Source organism: Panthera pardus, unplaced genomic scaffold (assembly GCF_024362965.1).
Source record: "Panthera pardus isolate Hobbes unplaced genomic scaffold, ASM2436296v1 HiC_scaffold_26, whole genome shotgun sequence".
NCBI lineage: Eukaryota > Metazoa > Chordata > Mammalia > Carnivora > Felidae > Panthera > Panthera pardus.
Window position 1 is genome coordinate 38,930,932 of NW_026526832.1, and position 20,994 is coordinate 38,951,925.

General features: G+C 51.8%; 2 protein-coding genes across 3 annotated transcripts in view; both read right to left on the reverse strand.

Moving 5' to 3' along the window:
• Window positions 1-14,533, reverse strand: part of RPS7 (ribosomal protein S7) — a 117,512-nt gene extending 102,979 nt beyond the window's left edge. The window contains exon 1 of the mRNA XM_053891197.1: window positions 14,517-14,533. The gene's annotated coding sequence lies outside the window, so the exon portion shown is untranslated. The remainder of the gene's footprint in view (window positions 1-14,516) is intronic.
• Window positions 1-20,994, reverse strand: part of TRAPPC12 (trafficking protein particle complex subunit 12) — an 81,625-nt gene that overhangs the window by 20,610 nt on the left and 40,021 nt on the right. The window contains exons 6-7 of one of the 2 annotated variants that reach the window (XM_019453181.2): window positions 14,370-14,482; window positions 1,564-1,636 (exon numbers count right to left, since the gene is read on the reverse strand). In XM_019453181.2, coding sequence (XP_019308726.2) covers window positions 1,564-1,636; window positions 14,370-14,482 — 186 coding nt within the window. The remainder of the gene's footprint in view (window positions 1-1,563; window positions 1,637-14,369; window positions 14,483-20,994) is intronic. The other variant, XM_019453184.2, reaches the window with a different exon arrangement.

Genomic DNA, 20,994 nt, shown 5'->3' on the forward strand with positions numbered 1-20,994 from the left:
GCCCAGAAAGTATGCTTATTTTCGGACCTGCTTAAGAACACAATAGACTTAATTGCTAGAATTAGGAACTTAACTCCCTGCGCCTTTAAGCAATTAAAAATATATTAGGTGCTTACAACATCATTTTTGTGAAAAGAAGAGTTCTCAACACTATCTTTTGTTGATGAACACAACATGTGGTCTCACCGAACTGCAGTTTATCTCCACGGACTTGTTTCTTTTTTTTCTTTTTTTTTTTGCGGGGAGAGAGCAAGAGAGAATCCCAAGCAGGCTCCCTGCTGAGCACGGAGCTCAATCCCACAACCCTACGATCGTGACCTGGGCAGAAATCAAGAGTCTGATGCTTAACCGACTGTGCCACCCAGGCTCACCCACGGCCCTCTTTCATGTGCTAATTCCAGCTCTGGGAGGAAGCCCCCGTTCACCTTCAAACTGTTTATCTATTATGACCCTTAGGTACCCAGGAAGTGCTTTCTGAGATCTAGTGTTGATCTGCAAATTCCCAAACTGGCACCCAGTACGAGAGGATGCGACATCTGAGGGTGAGTGATGCCTCCTCACTAACTCAGCCGCAGTTACATGACTCGGAAGTGCATGTGTGCGCGTGCACACACACACACACACACACACACACCCCTACAAACCTGGCTGTCCTTTGGGATTTCTCACACAAAGGACACTGTATTTAAAGCATAAATGCAGCCCAGTGCTGCTGGCCCCAAAGGCAAACTTCTCCTGCCCATCCTACTCCCCTCTTCTCTCAGGGTCACCACTGTCCCCTTCTGTCAGGGTCGCCATGCCCTTGGGGGCACCAGTGCAGCTCCCTGTCTCTGGCAGCTGCAGAGGAAGCACCGCTCGCCAGGATAACCCACGCTGGCCGCTGGTCACGAGAGCTCGCTCCGTGTGGGGCACACAGGGGCAAACGGCAGAGCCCCCGGAGGTGCCACAGGGCAGGTGTTGTGTGGAAAGGAGAGGGGCGGCCCTGAGGAGTCAGCGGTGGGTGAGGGGCCTCTCGGGGGCACCGATCGAGTTGGATTTTGAAGTGTAATTAGCAGTTCATCCCGAATGTTCTCAAGAAGTTACAGACGGGATGACCTTCTCCTCACTGGTTCCCAGCAGCCTGGGGCTCAGGGTCATCCTGGCCTCCTAGGCGGCGCGCAGGGCCCCCCTTCCTCTCCTCTCCAGCACTTTGGGGCCTCTGGGTGCCCCTCTCTGCCAAGGCTGTGGCTCTGGAGGGCAGTCTCCACCTCAGGGACGCCCCTCCCCCAGGAAGGCCCAGCTCCTCTCCCCCAGCACCTGCCTGCCGCGGGAGCTGCGCTGGCTTCCGGGACCTCTGGGTGCAGTGGGGCTCCTGCACCCGATGGGGCTCCCTGCGGGCAGGCCTCATGCCTGGGCTTGCCCTTCCTGCACCAAGAGCTCCAGGCCTGGCGCCTGGCTTCCCAAACAAGGGCGAGCCAACAGATGCACGCGAGGACGGAGGCCTTACTAAGAGAGAAGGCGGGGGGGGGCATGAAGAAAACCGCTGGGGCTGGCAGTCGCTTAACGAGCAGTCTGCGCACTGACCTCGTCTGTTCTCCGGTGCGATGCTGTTCACGCTTCCGTCCTCAGCCAAGCCCTGCTCCAGATTTGTCAGGATCTACGGCAATTCCAAAGGAGAACAACAAAATCGTGAAAAACGAATTTGCTTCCAGACTTCGTCGTAACAGATTCTAGGAGACGCAGACTTCTCTGTATGAAAAAAAATTGGTCAAGGAATGTCCCACACAGACACCTTTTACACGTCAGCACTCAGGACACGGAGGGGCCGTGGAGAGGGGACGCGGAGAGGGGGCCGCGGAGAGGGGGCCGCTCTCCAGCCGGTGGTGGCGTCTGGGTCTAGGACGCTCGGAAGGCACTCGAGAGACCTCAGACACAGAGGAGACGTCCTCTCTTTTCAAGAAAGGCGGCCAGTGTGTTACACACGAGGATGACTGTTAACTTCAGAAACGCCAGTCTTGCCCCTCCGCTCGCCCCCCCTCAGCCGTGGGCTGTGCGGCCTTTTGAACTGTATCAACTATATTCTGAGCACCTGTTCCCTTACATCGTTTGTACTGTTTGGTTAATGACTTCGGGTTGCTTTGCGTGCTTTGGCTTTTCCTGAAAAGAAAACACGACGGCTATCACTGTAATGTGAGGAGGGGACGTGAGCGGCAGGAGAGAAAGGCGTGGAGAGGAAAGGCTGTGCGTCGGGAGACCCAGCGTTAACCGACGAAGCTGTGTCCCAGTTGCGTCATCACTGACCTCAGGGGCAGGTGGTTTGGGGAAAAAACCCTTCTGTTTACGGGTCACCTTGCCAATTAACATGTCCCCAAATGACCCACCCCAAGAGGGGACGCTTGCAACCCGACGAAGAACCTGCTTTGGGCTTTCGTGTGTGGGGTCCCTGGGGGCAGAGCAGAGGGCGAGCGGGGCCTCTGCGCACCTGCGAGGGTCCCTGCCTAACGCCAGCTGGAGCACAGCCTCTGTGAACAGCCCGTGCCGCCTCGCTGGGTCCAGACCAGGTCACATGACATTTTTGGCTAATCTGTCTTCTGATGAAGAATCATAAAAACAGAAACAGACTAGGAAAGGAAGTCTTGAGGGCGCTTAACCTCCGGCGAGAATAGAAGGTGGACAGGAAGGGAGAAGGGCAAGAATTACTGAAGGGGAAAAGGTGGCCCAGCACCCTCCTGGTCCCCAGGCCCACCCCCAGGGCCACTGGATGGGACACAGGGGAAGGGGCGGGTGTCCACGCACAAAACCAACCATGACAACCGAGCCAGAGAGAAGGAGCCTCGCGGAGGGGGACTGCACACCTCGTGAGGACAAAGTCACCGACTGGTCGCGTGCCTCACCGCGCGTCATCTGTGCCGAGGACCCGCCTCTGGGGCCACCTTATCTGTGGCCTGGGCTGAACCACGAGGATGGTGCCAGTAGTCCAGAGGCCGGAGCCGTGACTGCGGGGGCAGGTGGGAAGGGGGTGGGCTACTCTGGGCGCCAACAGGAGAGGACACGTGTCCCAGAGAGAAAAGCAGGAGTCCCCGCCCCTCTGGCACCAATACGACTTTATGCGGTCCGAGCGCACTCACCTCCAAAAGCTTAGTTCTATGAAGGAAAGTGACAAACACCGCCACCCAAAGCCCGAAGTGTTTAGTCCGCAACCGTGGTGAGGTGTCCCTTCCCTCCCCCATCCCTCTGTCCCTGACAGAATGACGGAGGCCCAAGTCCAGGTAAGACACTGTCAAGCATCCTGGTCTGCTCCCCAGAATGAGCAAGGGGGACTGCACCAGCCTGGCCCACAGGAACACCACATTTACACCTGCCCGCAGGTTTGGGCACAGTGGTCACACGCATGACCCTGGAATCTGGTACCGTAAACCTCAGGTTCTGGTTTGTATGCCTGCGGTGTGGCACCAGACCCTGCGCTTCTGATGGGCTTTGGGTGATGCTCTGGGGACGATGGTCTGGGGACCACACTTTGTAGGAAAGCTCCGGGGAAGGAGTCTCTCAGCTCTTCCTTTGCTGGGCTGCTGCGGGCTGCAGGTGGGGTAGTTTTGGGGAATGGGTTTTGTACACGGAGCACCCAGGGTACAGACCACTGGGGGCGGGCCCTAACCCAAGGGCCCGAGTTCTCACTAGTAGCCTACTGGAGACCAGACTCAAGGGAGAGCAGGTCTGCCCTAGTGGGGCTCAGATTTCTCTAGAAAGTCCTGTGACCTACCTGTCCCACCACAGTCTCCTAGGGGAACTTCTGGGAAGAGGCTTTGCAAAGCAAAAAGAGGCTTCTTGGAGCTGTTTCAAGCCACTCAAGGGGTACTAAACACTCCCACAGACCAGGCTCTGTGCTCAGTCGCTTGTCTGCATCCGGATCTAACTTGCACGCAGCCCCGAGGCAGCGGGTGACGCCCCTCATCTACGGCTGAGGGCCTCAAGGCTCACGCGGGCCGGTCACTCTGCCGGGAAAAGACAGGTGCACCTGGAAAGCTTCCCCATCTGCCTGACTCCAGAGCCCTCCCAACCCCTGCCTGTGGACACAGTGTCCCTTCAGGGCTTCACACTTTGAAACAATGCTCTCTTCTCTGCATGCGGATCACAGAAGGACAGAACACACAACATCAAGATATACAAGTGAGGAATACAGAACTCCAGACCTCCTCATTCCGCTGACGCCCACTCTTTGCTGGGCTCTCATGCACGAGTCAGGACTAGATTGTTTGATAACTTCTGCGGCCTGTGGTTCACTTTTGGTGCATCAGATTTTATTTTTAACGTTTATTTATTTTTGAGAGAGAGAGAGCGTGAGCAGGAGAGGGGCAGAGAGAGAGGGAGATACAGAATCCGAAGCAGGCTCCAGGCTCCGAGCTGTCAGCACAGAGCCTGACGTGGGGCTCGAACCCATGAACCCTGAGATCATGACCTGACACTTAACTGACTGAGCCGCCCAGGCACCCAGGGGCATCGGATTTTATACTAGGTTGCTGAGGGGTACAGTTCACATTCCCAAGTCGACATCCTGAGATTTGCAACGATGCAACCTGGAGTCTCTAAAGGTGTGAACTGCTACCCTGAGAAGAGTCAAGACACAACCCTTGTAAAACCCCAATGACAGGGACACTCTTGAGCTCCTCTGAGGGCCAGGAGGGTGAGCGTCTCCCACCCTGATCCCCAGCAACGGGGACCCTGCTGTCATCTCCTGCTTGTGCACTCTGACACACAAGGCCAGGAGCGTGAGTCTCTCCCAGCTGATCCCCGGCGATGGGGACGCTCCTGTCACCTGCTTGTGTACTCCACGCATGTACGGGCCCAGGAGCATGAGCATCGGTGGCAAAGGGCGGAGAGGCCGCCTCCAGCCTTTCAGTGATCTCTCTCTACTTGCCAATCACTCCCATCTTATCTGATGAAGCCACAATCAATTTGCTCTCTGCTGCAGCGGCAGGAAAGCGGGCAACGGCACCATCCGGGTCAGGTGAGGCCTGGCAGGGCAGACGTTGTCGGCATGCCGATGGCCAGCCTCCTGGGACGTTTCCCTGAGGAGCTGGCCAGCGAGGGCCAGCTGAAAGACATTAAGGCTTCCTAGAGACAAAGCTGTCACCTCTGCCTTATTAGCAGTCAGCAGCAGAGAACCATTCCTATCAACACTCCGGAGTATGTTTCTTTTGCACAAAAACATGCCTGACCCTCCGGCTTCTTCAGCTATGGGGGCCTCTAAAGTACCACTTCTTTTACGAGGTTCCTTCCGCCAGGCTAACTTGGGACGGGTGGAGGCTGCTGGGTTGTGGGAGGGACGGAGGTGAGCTCAAGACCACGCGGGGCACGTCCGTATCGGCAACGACACCCACACCCCAATTTACTTTGGCATCGTTCTTTATGGACCGTGTCTACTTCTGCAAGTGGTGTTAGAACTCTGTTCCCGTGGCTCTCTCCCAACTGGTCTGTAAAGGTCTCTCAGGACTAGCAGCAGAGACAGGCTGCAGAGAAGCCAGAGAAGGAGGGACCGCGGGACAGAGGCACCTGCTGTCCTGATGTGATGGTCTCTAGCTTGCCCGGAGGCCTGGGAGCACAGCAAATTTGTTTGAAATCAAGGAGCATTTCACCTTCACAGATACAATTACACCATCCAAACATCTACTAGTCTACCACATTCTTCTGCATCAAAGACAGCAGGGAAAATGGGTGCCCTGGGCCACCTGGTAAAGGTCACAAGTGACGTCCTGCTCAAACTGGGCCCCCTGTTAAAATTCGGGACCACGGTCTAATCTCAGGCTCCCTGGCTGACTACAGAGAGTCTGTAACCACTGTCTGGGGAAGCTTCCACATTAGGGAAAGCCTGGCCTCTTCTGAGCAAACGACTGCTTTCTAGACGCCGAGAACTGTGTCCTGACGCCATTTCCCTCCTGGCTCTGGTGACCAGGAGACAGACCTGCTTTTTGGTTCCTTTCCTGTTACCACCATCTTAACTTCACCTTCTCTGTCCTGCGGTCTCGTTTAACTTTTTTTCAACAGAAAAATGCCTGATTATAAAGCTAAAGTACGCTGACATAACTACGGCTGAGAAAATAAAAAAGAATAGAACGGCCTCTGTTCCTGTTACCCACATAGCTAACACAATGCTGTTCTCCCTTCAGCGGATGTTGTTTACAGGAGACCGTACCGCAATAATAAATCTGTGGGCTGGCTTTGAAAATGAGCATCGTGTGTGAACATTTCCCACGTCAGGGCTGTGGAGTTAGATGACTGTTTGGAAACCACGTCATGCCTTGACACCCCAGGTCCGGGCCTGCTCCGGGGCCCTTGTGTGCGGCTGCCATCTAAGGCTGTTCCTTCTCACTTGGGCAATCCATGCTGGGATCAAAACTGTGAAGAGCTAGCTGACTGTTGCTGGAGAGACAGCTGTCAGATGGCAAAGCTCACAGCGTATTATCTGCACACACAGTCACAGCATATGGTCACAGTGTGCTATCCGCGCACACACGGTCACAGGGTATTATCTGCGCACGGTCACAGTGTACTGTCCACACACACGGTCACGGCGTATTGTCTACACACACAGTCACAGTATATTATCTGTGCACACAGTGTATTATCTACGCACACGGTCACAGCGTATTATCTGCACACACAGTCACAGCATATTATCTGCACACGGTCACAGAGTATTATCTATGCACACGGTCACGGCGTATTATCTGCACACGGTCACAGTGTATTATCTACGCACACAGTCACAGTATATTATCTGTGCACACAGTGTATTATCTGCATACACGGTCACAGTGTATTATCTGCACACATGGTTACAGCGTATTATCTGCACACACGGTCACAGTATATTATCTGTGCACACAGTGTATTATCTACGCACACGGTCACAGCGTATTATCTATACACACGGTCACAGTGTATTATCTGCACACGGTCACAGCGTATTATCTGCACACACGGTCACAGCATATTATCTGCACCCGTGGCAGGGCTCTCATGTTCTCAGCAGCCTGAAGCCCTCAGTCCCTTCCCAAGGGACAGCAACCTTCTACCGTCCTGGCCTGGCTTCCTGCTCCACATTGACCCTGTGTGAGCATTTGATTCTACAACCACTGCTGACCTCTGGCCCGGAAAAACGACCTGGAGGACCAACAACAGACGCCATAGGAGCAGTGAGAGCACAGGGGACAGACAGCCCTAAGGGGAATGGGAACGTAGTAACTGCTTTCTTCCCAGAAACGACAACTCTGGTTGCATAGACTGTCCTTGAGTTGAGCCTCTCAGACCGGCGTCAGGGCTCCTGGCCAGTCTGAGGCCACCACACGCAGCCCCGGCCCGACTTCCCGTCCTGGAGCCTCGAGGGGGTGGCCCGGTTCTCCACCCACCACCGGACACCGGCTGGCCGAGCCTCATCTGGGAGGGAGTCACCGAGTCCGTGCCCCAGGGCTCAATACCAGCGCCCGGGTCGGGCAGGAGGAGGGGCCAGGCGTGCAGGCTGAGGAAGGAAGGCTGGGGGAGGGGATGGGTGGAGGACGTCACCCTAGGAGATGTGACTCCATGTCCTGACCCCTCAGCAGCGAAGAGCCCCACCCCCTGGTCCTGTGAGCCCAGCCGCTGGGGCCACGGTCCCCGTCAAGGCGACACTCAAGTGTGCTGCCTGGGCCACGTTCCCAGGGTGGCGGGGAGACTGCTGCACTCGGGGGAGCACGGGAGACCGCAGCGTGACCCCACGGGGAGAGTCAGGAGCAGGTTTCCGGGGCCGGGCGACCTGTTCTAACGTAGGCTCCCCCACCCCCACCCGCCGTCAGACCCTGGTGACTCTTCCACGTCTGTAAAACGGGGACGCTATCACTTCAGACGGCTGTCGTGTTAACGGAGGGTGTAAAACACAGAGCACGGCACGTTATGGTGCGGGCACCGCTCACATGGTCACGGTGACCCCACGGCCACTGTGGGCGCTCGACCTGGCATACCCTGGGGGCCGCGCTCAAGGACACAGGAGAGAGCACAGGGATGTGGGGAGGGTCCTGGTCAAGAGCCTCAGGTTTACAGCTCTCCTGGGGTTTCCCACTGGCTGTGACCGACTCAAAACACCAGCCTGCTGGTGTCGGACGGAGCCTCGGAACCCTGTGGTCCAACCCCTGACCCCTGACCTCTGGTTTATAGGTGGAGAGCGGAGCGGATCAGTGGCCGTGCAAAGAACAGACCTGTATGCAGGTAATGCATCCGTGCCCCTAACTTTACCCCGCCAGATCAGGCTGCCACAAGAGTGGTGTGCGGGCCTTTAGTATTTTTAGCTTTTGCACTTTTTTTTTTAAGTGTATTTGGAGACAGTGCGAGTGGGGGAGGGGCAGAGAGAGAGGGAGACAGAGAATCCCAAGCAGGCTCCACACCGTCAGCACAGAGCCTGACGCGGGGCTTGAACTCACGAGCCGTGAGATCGTGACCTGAGCCGAAACCAAGAGTCAGATGCTTAACCGACCGAGCCACCCAGGCGCCCCTGGATTTTGTACTTGAGTAAATAAGTCCCCGCACGAACACTGCCTTCCTGCCACCTCACCCTGCGTGTCCACGGTATGCTGGGGAATGGCTCACGGATCACGGGGCGGGGGAAGCGGAGCCCTGGAAACCGCGCTCACAGAGGGCAGGGCGGGGGGTGGCGGGTGTCGTGCTCAGCCCTGAACTGTCGCGGGCTATGCACACAGGTGCTCATACACATCTGCCCGCTGACCTGACAGCAGGTCAAAGACAGACCACTCCCGCCTCAAAGCCCCCGGGGGCCTCTCCGGCTGAAACCACCCTCAATTATGCACGGGACGAGCTTGCAGGTAACACTCGCCTCTGGGGGGCAGGGGGGGCAGCGCGCAGGAGGAGGAGAGCGGAAGCTCAGGGGCTGGGCTTCTTATCTGCCGGGTGGTGGCCGAGGAGCCGTGGGGGGCCTGCGGGCACCACCTTGCTCTGTGTCCCCCACCCCCTTCTCTTTACCACCACCAGTCCTGTCACGTGGGGCTGCCTCTGTCTTGGGAGGCGGGGCCAGGTTTTAAGTTGGAACACAAGGCAAGTACATGTTGAGATTAGCCATGGAAATCCTTTTGGCCAGAGGCCAACACACCGTTCCTTCCAGGACGGGCTGCCTGTGTTGCTTCCGGAATTAGAACCACCCGCCCTTCTCTCAGTTCGGCAGCACGTGACGGATGGGCTTACATCTGGGTCGTGCCGTCAGAAGGACACCCACTGGCGCACGGTGCGGCCCCGTGACCTGGGCTGGGATGTCCACACCCAGGTGGCACCCGAGAGACCAGTCACGCTCAGGCCCCGGCAGCGGGTCCCTACACCGCAGGCCGCGCCGGGCCAGGGGCTCCCGTGGTGTGACCGCACTGGGCCTGCTCACCTCTCTGCCCTCATGAGCCATCGGCTGTCACCGCCTGGCCACCCGGGGATGAAACCACCTGAGTGAGGACGGACCCCATCTCTGGGGGCCGGCCTGTGGGACCGGGGATTTCAGACACTGGTCCCGGGGCTCTTATTCGTTGGTTCAATCTACCACCAAACGCAGTAAGACGTGTTCGTACTGGATGGAGCAGAGAATTTGGCACAGGCAGGAACGCTGTCGGTCTTTCTCCTTTCGGCTGGGACGTGTCACAATGAGGGGTTGAATCACAGGACCACAGGCAAGTTAGCTGGCCTCTCTGTGCCCCAGTTTACTTAGCTATAAACGTGGGTAATGGAATCCCTACTTCACTGGGTTTGCATAAGGATTAAATGAGCTGTTATTAGAAAAATGCTGAGGAACAGAGACCAGTCCCTGACGAAGACGCTGTATTTCAGGGGAATGGGTACAACAGTCTAGAGCAGCCGTGGCGGCAAGACCTGCCCTTGTCTCTCCCTACCCTGCAGCACATGAGATACCTTAGGACCAGGAAAACGGACTCCTAAAACGTCTTCTTTTCTCCCCTCGAGTCACTGGAACACTTGGAATTTTCTCGCAAGTACATAAAAATTCCCCCGATGCGATATGGAGGTAAATGAAAAACGTAATTAACAAAATCATCTGTGTACAGTTTAGAAGATCATTGATTTTGCGTTTCTCGGCAACAAGTTATACGCTTATGTCTGAAAATAGCTGTATCTTAAGTGTTTTAAGATTCAAGGAAAAAAGTGTTGGAACCTAAAAAAAATGTTCCCCGTCAACCGATTAGCGTACAAGAAAGAAGAGTTTTCCTGTCTTTCTGAAGTTATGCAGGGCGGAGGCTGTGAGGTGCCTGGGACACCTGCTCGCGCCGGAGTGAGGGCTGCTGTGCGGGAAGGAGCCCGTCCGCCTCCCTGCCAGGAGCCCTGAGGACGCCGGCATCTTGGAAAAAGCCCATAAAACCTTCCTCAAGAATAGCGAGACTGAAAGGAGGGACCGGAAAGATACACTCTCATTTAACACAGGGCCGTGTCGTGCTGCTGCCCTCACTGCTTGTGGTCACAGCTCTGGGCGCTCCGCAGACGCGACCTCACCTCGAGGGAGGCAGGAACAGGCGCTTCGCTTCCATCTAAGGGTGAGCAGCCTGAGCGGTGGGGTGGCCCAACGCCCGGAGGTGGAGAGACTCTAAATCCCCTATTTCTTCCGAATATCACTTCACAGCATAATCTGACCTGTGGATGCAGCTTGGTGCCTTCCGCGTCACTGTTAGCGTTCAACCGAGAACAATTCACAAAGCGCTTCTGAACCTTACCTGCCTTCGGAGTCGGCATTACGAATGCCAGTTGTCATCACACAGTAGGACTTGCTTTGATTCTGGAACATTTTAAACTACTACTTCCTTAAACATTGCTCCCGGGCCTCTGGGAGACACGAAGTAGGTGCCTGTAGGATTTGCAGGATGCGTGAAGGGCCTGAAGAGACATTTTGCTAGACAGAGAAGACACACGGGTCTGCCACGTGTAAGGGCATGTGATTTGTACACAAGAGATATTTCCCTGCTTTTAATCTACCAAGGATACCAAGGAAGACTTACATGCCAACAAGTTGGACGACCCAGATGAAGTGAATAAATTCCTAGAAACATATAATCCTCCAACATCGAACGAGGAGGAAATAGCAAATCTGAACAGGCCAACTACTAAGAGAACATTTCAGGCCAATATCCCTGATGAACATACATGCAAAAATCCTCAACAGAGTATCAGCAAACTGAATCCAACTCTACGATAAAAGGATCATACACCACGAGCAAGCGGGATTTGTTGCAGGGATGCAAGGATGATTCAACACCCACATACCAATCTGCTACATCACATTCACAAAACAAGGAATGAAAATCCCGTGGTATCTCCACAGTTGCAGAGAAAGCATCTGATACAATTAAAAAAAATTTTTAACGTCTATTTATTTTTGAGATAGAGACACAGAGTGTGAGCGGGGGAGGGTCAGAGAGAGAGGGAGACACAGAATCTGAATTGGGCTCCAGGCTCTGAGCTGTCAGCACAGAGCCCGACGCGGGGCTTGAACCTGAGAACTGCAAGATCATGACCTGAGCTGAAGTCGGCAGCCCAACCGACCGAGCCACCCTGGTGCCCTGCATCTGACACAATTTAACATCCACTTATGATTAAAAACTCTCAACACAGTGTGTATAGAGGGAATGTACCTCAATATAGTAAAGGCCATATATGACAAAGCCATAGTTAACATACTCAACAATAAAAGATCGAAAGCATTTCCTCTAATATGAGGGACAAGTTAAGGATGCCCACTCTTACCATTTTTATTCAGCACTTTTTTTATCCAACACTTTTTTATCCAACAATTTAGTGGAAGTCCCAGCTGCAGCAATAAGGAAAAGAAATAAATGGCATCCAAGTAATTAGGAAGTAAAACTGTCACTATTCACAGTTGATATGACACCACATATAGAAACCCCTAAAGCATCCACCCAAAAACTATTAGACCCAATAAATGAATTCATTAAATTGGCAGGATTGAATTCATTAAATTCAATTCATTAAAATTGGCAGGATACAAAATCAATATTCAGAAATCTGTTGCATTTTTTTCATTTTAGTTTTTTTTAATGTTTACTTATTTTTGAGAGAGACAGAGACAGAATGTGAGTGGGTTAGGGGCAGAGAGAGAGGGAGACACAGAATCGGAAGCAGGCTCCAGGATCCGAGCTGTTGGCACAGAGCCCGACGCGGGGCTCGAACTCATGAGCTGTGAGATCATGACCTGAGCTGAAGTCAGACGCTCAACCGACTGAGCCACCCAGGAGCCCCTGTTGCATTTTTATATAATAATAACCAACTATCAAAAGAGCAATTAAGAAAATAATCCCGTTTACTACTGCATCAAGAAGAATAAAATATGTAGGAGTTAATATAGCCAAGGTGAATCACTTGCCCTCAGAAAACTGATGAAAGACACTGAAGACGATGCAAGTATATAGAAAGATACTCTGTGCTGCAGAAAAATACTGTCAAAATACCCAAAGAAGCCTACAGATTCAACACAATCCCTATCAAAACACCAACGGCCCTTCTCACAGAACTAGAGCTAAAATAAACGAAAATAATCCCCAAAGTTTGTATAGAAGCACAAGAGACCATGAAGAGCCAAAGCAACCTTGAGGAAGAAGAGAGGTACGGGAGTATCATGCTTCCTAGTTTCAAGACCTACTAGAAGCTACGATAATCAAAACAGTTTGGTACCAGCACAAAGACACACACACACAGGTCACCGCAACAGGTAGGTGACCATAAAAGCATCGTTAACTGATCTGTGACGAAGGACACAAAAATATACAACGGGGAAAGGAAAGTTTCTCCAACAAATGTCAGGGAAACTGGACAGCTACATGCAAAAGGGTGAAAGTGAACCACCTTCTTACACCATCCACAAAAATGAACTCCAAATGGATTCCAGACTTAAATATAAAACCTGAAACCATAAAACTCCTGGAATAAAACAGAGGCAGTAAGCTGTCGGACACTGGTTTTGGTGATATTTTTGGATCTGTCTACTCAGGCAAGGATGATAAAAAAGAACAAACAAAAAGGACTAAATCAAACTAAAATGCTTTGGACAGCAAAGGGAATCATCAACAAAATGAAAAGGCAACCCACTGAATACACGGCGTATCTGATAAGAGGTTAACATCCCAAATACACAAAGAGCTCATAAAATTCCATATAAAAAACCCCGCCAGGCAGAGGGCCCGAAGAGACATTTTGCTAGATAGGGAAGACACACAGGCGGCCAACGGGCACACGGAAAGATGCTCAACATCACCAATCATCACGGAAATGCAAATCAAAACCACAATGAGGTGTTAGCTCACACCTGTCAGAACGGCTTGGATCAGAAAGATAAGAACTAACAGGTGTTGGTGAGGCGGTGGGAGAAAAGGCAGCCCCGTGCACTGCTGGAGGGACTGCAAGCCGTGCGGCCACCACGGAAAACAATACGGAGGTTCTCTCAAAGCTGAAAAGAGGAAGACTCTACGATCCGGCAGTCTACTTCTGGGCACTTATCTGAGGAAAATGAAAACGCTAACCCAAAAAGACATATGCACCCCTATGTTCATTACAGGATTATTTATAACAGTCAAGATTTGGAAGTTAAATGTCATAGATGTCCACGGACGGACGACCGGATTAAAAAGGTGGGGTATATACATACAACGGAATATTACTCAGCCGTGAAAAGAATGAAATGTTGCCACTTGTGACAACACCGATGAGTCTAGAGGCTATTAGGCTACGTGAAATCAGTCAGAGAAAGACAGACACGTATGACTCCACCCACACGTGCAACCTAAAATACAAAACAAAACGGAAACCGACTCGGACACACAGAGAACAAACCGACGGCTGCCAGAGGGAGGGGGATGGATGAAATGAGCGGGATGAAGAGGTGTAAACCTTCCGGTTGCAAAGTAAGTAAGAGAGAGATGTGACGTACAGCATGGGAAGCCAGTCGCTAACACTGTCATGACCTTCCACGGTGACCAGCGGTAACCAGACCTGTTGCGGTGACTGTTTCCTAACGTAAGTGATATTGAACCACTGGGCTCTACACCTGGTACGAATACGGTATTGTCATGTCAGTTCTTCTTCAACAACAACAACAGATACTAAGGAAGAAGGATTTCAGGCCCCAAGCTCTGCATCCTCTGCCCCCAACAACAACTTCGGCAGGCAAGAAAACCACGGTCACGATGAACTGGGTCCCCCTGCCTTCCCGCAGGAAGCGGTGACGGCGGATGTCGGGTGGGTTGGGTAGAGAGTGATGTGGCTGCTCCCTCTAAGGAAGGGGAAGGCAGGGGGTTCTCTGCCGGGCGGGGGACGGGGGAGTGCCAGAGCGGCCCACCCGGCACCATCGGTACCTTGCTGCAGACGGCCTTCACTCGGTGCAGCCTGTCCAGTGACTCCTGCGGGTTCCCCAGGTACTGCTGAAGCTCCGCGTGTAAGATCCTCATCGAAAAGGGCACCATGGAGCCTGGGACGAGAGCAAAGCCAAGCTAGTTAGTTGGCGGTAAGAGAGCACGCCTTCGCGCTGAACACGCCTGCGGGAGGGAACTGCCGATGTGGCAGCGGGAGGGACGCCAGCACGCCTTCCTTTCTCGGTAAAGTCTGCAATGGCGTCCGTCGTAAAATGTATGCCGGTTTTCTCGGCAAAGCGCCACAAGGACCAAAGGCGAAGGCGATGTCCCTACTGTTTCCATAGCTGTGCGGTAACCATGTAGAAACCAGAGGCTGCACCCTCCCGCGGCGAAAGCCGCCGCATCTTTTCTATCTGTTCGGGGAGGCAAGCTCAAACAGAAGGCTGCCCACAAGCCGACCCCGAAAGGGGGCCCGCCAGGCACGGGGGAGCAGGGGAGGAAAGTGAGCGAAGATGTGCCTCAGGCCCAGGTCCCGAGGACGGCGCTTAGCCTGATCCGGTGGTTTGTGTGGGTGCGTGTGCGCAGCTCTGGAGGGAAAGCTCTACCTCACAGGTGCCCCGACGGGAGGCAGGGGAGCCACACGTGAAAGCTCCACCCCCAGGGCCACCCCGCAGGGGGTAATTCACGGCCACGCAGCCCGGCCAGCGTGCTGCGGGGGAGCGAGGGTGGCGCTCTGAAGAAGGGCTCACGCACGGGAATCGAAGGGGCTGCGTCAGCTCTCGGAAGAAGGGAATCTTTTTGTGAATGTCTCTTCTGATACGGTTTGGAATCTGACACCTGGTATATACACGGAGTACGCGTAAACCGTCAAAATGATCAAACGGCCTGTGCTGGTTATAAAGGAGACCGTGGATATGGAAGTGACAACACGGGGCGGTCACACAGCCAGAAGAGGGCTTTTGAACACAGACCGAAGGCGTCGGTGTTTAGATCCCGAATACAGTTTGGAAGATGGTCAGAAAACAAGCTGTGTGACACCTGTAAGCGACGCAGCGTCTCTGGGCCCCAGCCTGTCCCTCGGCCTAAGCATTAATCACCAGGGAGGGTCTGCCACGGGCCACGCTAGCATGGCTTTTCGCCTGTGCTTAGTCCTCTTGGAACTGTACGACGCTCTAGGGTCTTTACCAGAGACTGAAAGAAAGATCTAAAGAGGGAAGGCGAAAATAAGGAACTTGACAGAAAATAGGTTGTATTGCAATTGTAAGTCCGGACAAAAGAAAGATGACAATTACTGAATTTTAAATGTCTGAATTTTTTTTTTTTTGAAAAAAAATTTCTTTCTTGATGACACTAAATAATTCCTATGTCTAAAAACGATGGATGACTGAGTTTACATTCTGGAATGAGTTGTTCTTGGCTTCCTAGAAAGAAAGATGTCTTGACCATCAGCATCACTAAACGTGGGACTGCGCTGACACGGGAAGTGATACACCCTTTCATATCACGTAAAGAACAGGTGACAATCGCTCCCGTGTGGGTCAGAATTCACCTGCAGAGAAAGAAGATCTCTAGATCTCTTCAAACTCTGTCAGATCAACACAGAAACAAACCTTCTACTGCAAGTTCCCAGACCCACTTTAGAAACGAGCTGAATATATGAACAGGTGGCAGGGAGCTATCTGCTCTGCACCCTGGCAAATGCCCATGTACCCGAGGAAGTTTCTGCATTTAAAACACATGTGGGACTTAAGTGAAAATGAACATGCAACTTATCAAAGTTTGTGAGATTGAGGAAAAGCAGTGCTAAGAGGGAATTTTATAGCATTAGACACATATATTTGAAAAGAGACAAGATCTTAAAATCAATCATTTAAACTTCCATCTCAGAACACTACAGAAAGGCAGAGCGTGTAGAAGAGAAAGGGGAGAAATAAAAATTAAAGCAGAAATCAATGACACTGAAAACAGGAAACCAACAGAGGAAATCAACAAAACTCAGAGCTGTTTTTCTGACAAAATGAGTAAAATTTATAAATGTCTAGCCAGGCTAACAAAGAAATAGAGGAGAAGACATGAACCCTAATATTAGAAATAAAAGGGAGGGAGGGCGCCTGGGTGGCTCAGTCGGTTGAGCGTCCGACTTCGGCTCAGGTCATGACCTCGCAGTCATGGGGAGTTCGAGCCCCGAGTTGGGCTCTGTGCTGACAGCTCGGAGCCTGGAGCTGCTTCGGATTCTGTGTCTCCCTCTCTCTCTGCCCCTCCCCTGCTCACGCTCTGTGTCTCTCTGTCTCTCAATAATAAATAAACGTTAAAAAAAAAAAAAAGAAATGAAAGGGAGGGACACATCACTACTCACCATACAGACACTAAAAGGATAATAAAGGAATATTAAGGACAACTATGTCCACAAATTTCATAACTTAGATGAAATGGACCAATTCCTTGAAAGACACTGTTTATTAAAAATCACCCAACTGACACTGATGGTGAGCATCTTGTCATCTGTCTGTCATCCTTCTGGATGTTTCTTTGGAAAAGTGCCTATTCATGTCTTCTGCCCATTTCTTCACTGGATTGTTTTCTGGGTGTTGAGTTCTGGGTGTACTTAATGATGAGAAACTAGACGTTTTCCCTGTAAGATCATGAATAAGGCAAGGATGTCCTCTTTTTACTCCTATTGTACATCATACTAGAAGTCCCTAATTAATGCAATAAGACAAAAAAAAAAAAAAAAGGAAAGATGTACAGATTAGAAAGGAAGAAATAAAACCCTCTATGCAGAGGATAAAATCGTCTATGCAGAAAATCCCAAAAGACTGACACGAAAATGGAACAGAACCAAACAAAAAGCCCTCCCAAACATAAGCAACTAAAGGGGACAGGATACGAGGATAATACATGAGTCAGTCGGTCTGACTTGCCATACCAGCGATGAACTGAAATTCGAAATTACAAACATATTACCCTTGACGTTAACACCGACACAAATGAAACAGTAAGAGGTGAATCTGACAGAATAGCTACAACTGTGTGAGGAAAACTCCAAGTCTCTGCTGAAAGAAGTCAAAGGCGACGTGAACGAACGGAACGACGCTCCATGTTGACAGACAGGAGGACGTAACATCGCCAGGGTGTCCGTTCCTCGCAGCTCCCCCGGCAGATTCAGTGCAACCGCAGTCAAAACCCACAGGTTACTTTGTGGACATAAACGTACTGGCGGCGGTCTGCTTTAGGTGGAGACGCAAAGACCGTAAAAATCCAACACAGTATTGAAGACATGGGCAACGCTGGAGAACGGACACCCCAAACTTTAAGACCTACTATTAAGCTACTGTGACCCCAGCAAAGGAAGAGAACGAGCGCCTCAATGGATGGGAACAGACAGCCCAGAAACAGGCCTCCTAAACCCAGCCAGCTGATCTTCAGCGAAGGAGGAAAGGGAAGTCAATGGAGGGAGGACAGTCCCTTTGACAAATGGTGCTGGGACAACCAGACATCTACGTGGGGGATCGATCGAAACACAGAGCTTCATCCTTCACGAGACTTAACCCAAAGTGGGTAAGAGACCTAAACGTAAAATGCAAAACTGTGAAACTTCTAGAACAGAACATATGAGAAAATCTAAGTGACCTGGGTTCGGTGATAACTTTTTAGATACAAAAACACGATCCGTGAAAGAAAAAAAATTGGGACTCATTAAAATTAAGAACTGCCCTGTGAAAGACCATGTCAAGAGAATGAGAAGTGACAGAAAACCCTGGCAAAATGCACATGTCATGAAGAAAGGGGTTGTATCCAAAATATACAAATAACTCTTAAAAATCAACAAGAAAACAACTCAATTAATAAATGGACAACGGATCTGAACAGGTGCCTCAACGAAGGTATACAGATGGCAAATAAGATATGAAATGCTCCCCGTCACACATCTGTCATTAGGGACCTGCAAACTGCAAACTGCAAACTAAAACGGCAGTGAAATACCAGCAGACACCCGCTAGAACGGGGAGTCCGGCAAGATGCCACCACCACACGCTGGCGGAGATGAGGAGCACCAGGAAATGGCGTTGATCTCCGGGGAGAGCGCAAGACGGTGCTCTGCCCTGGAAGACGGTCTGGCAGGCACAGCGGAACCAAAGCCGGGCTTACCGTAGGAGCCAGCAACAGTGCTCCAGGCGCTTAGCCAAGTAACTGCAGAATCCGCGTCCGCACAAAATCCTGCACGAGAACGTCGACGGCAACCTTGTTCGTAACCGCCCCAAACCAGAAGCAGCCGAGACGTCTTTTGATACGGGAATGAATAAATAAACCGTGGTACACGCAGCCAACTGAGTATTTTTCAGTAATGAAAAGATACGTGCTAGCAAACCACAAGAAGCCCTGGAGGAATCTTAAAGGCACACCGCCACGTAAGAGAAACCCGTCTGAAGAGGCCTCGTATTGTATGGTCCCAACAGAAGACGATCTGGAAGAGGCAAAACTGAAGAGGCAAACAGATCAGTGGTTTCCAGGGGCCGGGGGGAGGGGAAGGACAAGCAGGCAGGACACAGAGGACGTTGAGGGCAGTGGAACTATCCTGCAGGGTACCAGAATGGTGGATACGCATCACTGCCCGCTTGTCCGGACTCACGGAACGTACAACGCCGGGAGCGAACCCTAAGCTAATGGATTTTAATCCTAATGGACCAACCAGTATAGGTTCATCTATCGTAACAAATTTAGCACAGGAACGCAAGATGTTTACAGATGTTAATAATAATAATATATTAATAAAATGGTACGCAGAGGAGAGGGCATATGGAGCTCTCTGTAATGCTAAACTTTACCGTGAACCTTAAAGAATCCGAAAAAGGAAAGATGATTTACCGAAAAAAGAGAAGACATGCCCAACCGCACACAGAATTTACTGGACAAGACAGTATCCCCAAATCACTGAAGGAAAATGTAATTTTCAGTAAGCACTGTCGGGATATGTGAATGGCCACATGAATAAAAATAAAGTTAGATCCATTCTTTAAAGAAAAAGGGTTTGGGATCTCAAATTAGAAATAATAATAATAAAAAAACCCCACAGGAGCGCCTGGGTGGCTCAGTCGGTTGAGCATCTGACTCCTGATTTCAGCTCAGGACATGATCTCATGGTTTGCGAGATCGAGCCCTGCGGTGGGCTCTGTGCTCTACAGTATGGAGCTCTACATACTGGGCTCTACAGTATGGAGCCTGCTTGGGATTCTCTCTCCCGCTGCCCCTCCCCTGCTCTTTTGCGTGTGCTCTCTCTCTCTTCCCCCCGAATAAATAAACATTAAAAAAAAGTGTTTTTTCCTTAGGAATACTAAAGGTAGCCAGTTATAGTCGGAAGAGGAATATTAATACTTTATTCAAGGTACATTTAACGGGTGAACAAGCTTTTATGGGCTGACCTGAGGACCTAAGTAGATATGGAGTTAATTCTATGGAAAATACTTTCCAAGCACCAACTACTTTGTACGTGGACTTTGCAATGCCAGTGGTCATGCATGCAGTTTTATAGTTAAACCACAGCAAAGCGGTCTGTAGTTTGAAAATGTAATTTTTCTGTATAGCAGGAGTAGCTTCGAAGTTCACAGCTTTGAACGAAATATTCATTTTTTAGCTGAAAGAGCTAAGGAACAGATCAAAGTCATTTTACTTAACTGCATAAAAACAGGCAAGCAGGAAGAAGAATGTGCAGATTTCGGAGAACAAGGATACACCCAGGCGGGCTCAAAGCTCACAGCAAACCCTACGGGAAACACACGACACCTGGCCCCTCAGAGGGGAGCCTCCACCCCGCGGCGTCAGCCCCGGGGCCCCGGTAGAGCGCAGTCTCGGCCCCACCCCGGGACCCCCAGACCTAGGTCAGAGCGTCCACCTGACGGGGTCCTGGGGGTCTGGGTGCACAGCCCTACTCGGAACCACAACCTCGCTGACGTGACACCCAAGTGTGCCGACCCAAAGGCGACTGCGCAGCCGTGATCTGGATTTGCACAAACGTGCCGCGGGACTGCGTCCTAGCTCACAGGGCCAGATGAAAGCCCGCAGTCGGCATCGCGTACAACTGTCCTCAGACGTCGCACGGCCGACGCCTCCTCCTCAGGTCCGTGTTGTTTCCCTGCCGCGTGCCGAGACGACAGGGCCCAGGGGCCGGGGAAGCGCAGAGACCGCGCGTGTGTCCGTCCTGCGCGGAGCCGGCCCCTGCACAGGTGACCGCGGGCACCGCTCCCCCCACGGCTGCTTCTCAGGAGGGAAAACACAAAATCTACGCTGTTCTTCCTTGAATGTGGGGACATAAATAAGGTCCAGAACTAATGCTCGTGGAACAAAAATTCTCCTAGAACTAAATTTTAACACGTTTTTAAAAAATTTTAGCACACTATCTTAGAAATACTGACGCGTCCTCCCTCGCCCTGGTGTAACAGGGAACAGGTCCACGGAACTCCTGTCTTCCTCGCTGCCACCAGGCCATCCGCTCCTCTGTTCACGGGTCCTCCCTTCCAGACAGGAAACAGAACCTACAACAACGCGCTCGGGGTTCTGTGGCAGGAGAGCTAGTGCGTCCCCTCGCGCTGGCCGTGCTGCCCCCTCGCATCAGCTCCCTCTGCGCGCGGTC